This window comes from Gavialis gangeticus, unplaced genomic scaffold (assembly GCF_001723915.1).
Source record: "Gavialis gangeticus isolate Ggan-Ray unplaced genomic scaffold, GavGan_comp1, whole genome shotgun sequence".
NCBI classification, from domain to species: Eukaryota; Metazoa; Chordata; order Crocodylia; family Gavialidae; genus Gavialis; species Gavialis gangeticus.
In genome coordinates, this window is record NW_017729018.1 from 11015830 (window position 1) to 11017411 (window position 1582).

Consider the following 1582-nt stretch of genomic DNA (forward strand, 5'->3'; position numbering starts at 1 on the left):
GTAGTTCCGGGCGCGGAGGCCGGGGCCGGGCCTGGGCGCTGGGTGCAGGCGGCGCCGGGGCGACCTGCCTCAGTTTCCCCGCCCGGGGGCGGGGGGCGGCGGTCTGGCGCGCTGGGGAGGCCGCCGCTGACCTTGAATGCGTCCCCTCGCCTTGCTGACCGGTCCCCTCACTCCCCGCCTGCAGCCAGGGGGGCTCGCACCCTCGTGCCTCGCAGCCGGGGCCCCCTCGGGTGCTGCCGAAGGGGCGGCTGGGGGGCCCCCGCTCGCAAATCCCCACCTCCCCCGGGGCGGGCGAGGGTGCAGGGATCCAGGTTGCGTGGCTCTGCCCCCCTCCTCCACCCAGCGCTTTCTCCTTGTCCTTCAAGGGCTCTTCTCACCTGCCGCAGCAGCTGAAGTTCACGACGTCCGACTCCTGCGACCGGATCAAGGATGAGTTCCAGCTCCTGCAGGCGCAGTATCACAGGTAGGGCGCCTGGGGCCTGCCTGGTGGGCACTGTGGGTGGGTGGTGTTCGCGGTGGGGTCTGCCAAGCCTAGCCCCCCCACCCTGGGGAGGGCCCTCCTCTCTTCTTGCCACGGCTGGGGCTTTGCCTGTTGTCACGCCAGCGCTCGCAGATGCTGCGGGAAGGGGCTGGGGTTCAGGAGCCAGCGGCCTGGCTCTCCGGTGCATCAGAGCAGGGCTCAGGGTCCTCCCCTTGAAGGTGTTGCCATGCAAGGAGTGTCTGGACGGTGGTCAGGTAGAGAAAGTGTTGGACAGACTCGGCAGGAATAAAAGCAGGATCCCTGCAACGTCTCCCCTGCCTGCGGTCTCCAGGGTATTGATCCCGTGGGTAGGGACGGTTCTGCACAGGCGAGTAATCCCTGAGCAACATGCACTGCCCCCCCCAGCTTGTATTTGAGGGTCCAAGAGCGGGGATTGCCAGGGCTAAAGAGATTCCCCAGCTGGAATGAGAAGCAATGAGCCCAGGTTAAAAGAGATCCCAGGTGACCCTGTAGCTAACTGGAGATGAAAGCATTAAATCTCCCCTTCGCTGGGCCAGGACAGGGAGATTAGACCAGCCCCTTGTGAATCTCTGCTTAGTTTCACATGCCTTTCTCACAGCTGCAGTGTTTAGGCTGCAGATGCTGGGAGGAAATGTTCCTATCCAAACCCTTCCAGAGCCACCGCTCTGCTTCTTTTTCTTGGGTAATGAAATCTAAAATGCCGGGCTTGAATCTGCCTGGTGAGAGTCTCCTTAATTATTAGGCCTGGCTTATTTTGCGCCCGCTGATACGACTTCCCATAGCTGCCCATCCGTCGCCGACAGTCCCTGGGTCCTCCGCATCTCGGCCCGCTTCCCGCTGGATGCCAGGAGCGTGGGATCCTGCCCGCAGGGCCCAGCGGCTGAGGCGTGGGGCGGCCCGAGGTCACTCATTGGGAAGGGCCGACTTTCCCGCGTGCCTCTGCTCTGAAGCCGTGCCAGCTGCGGGGCGCAGGAGCACTAGCAACATATCCGCAGTCACCGTCTTTCAGTGGGAGACATTTGCTGGGTTTAATCTGCTGAAAGAGAAACGGGTTCTGTGCGAGCAAAGCTGGTTCTTGCT

At 63.1% G+C, this 1582-nt stretch overlaps 1 protein-coding gene across 1 annotated transcript in view; it reads left to right on the forward strand.

Moving 5' to 3' along the window:
- The window catches only part of AES (amino-terminal enhancer of split), a 12703-nt gene that overhangs the window by 1223 nt on the left and 9898 nt on the right, over positions 1 to 1582 (forward strand). Inside the window, exon 2 of the mRNA XM_019513147.1 lies at positions 185 to 463. Coding sequence (XP_019368692.1) covers positions 185 to 463 — 279 coding nt within the window. The remainder of the gene's footprint in view (positions 1 to 184; positions 464 to 1582) is intronic.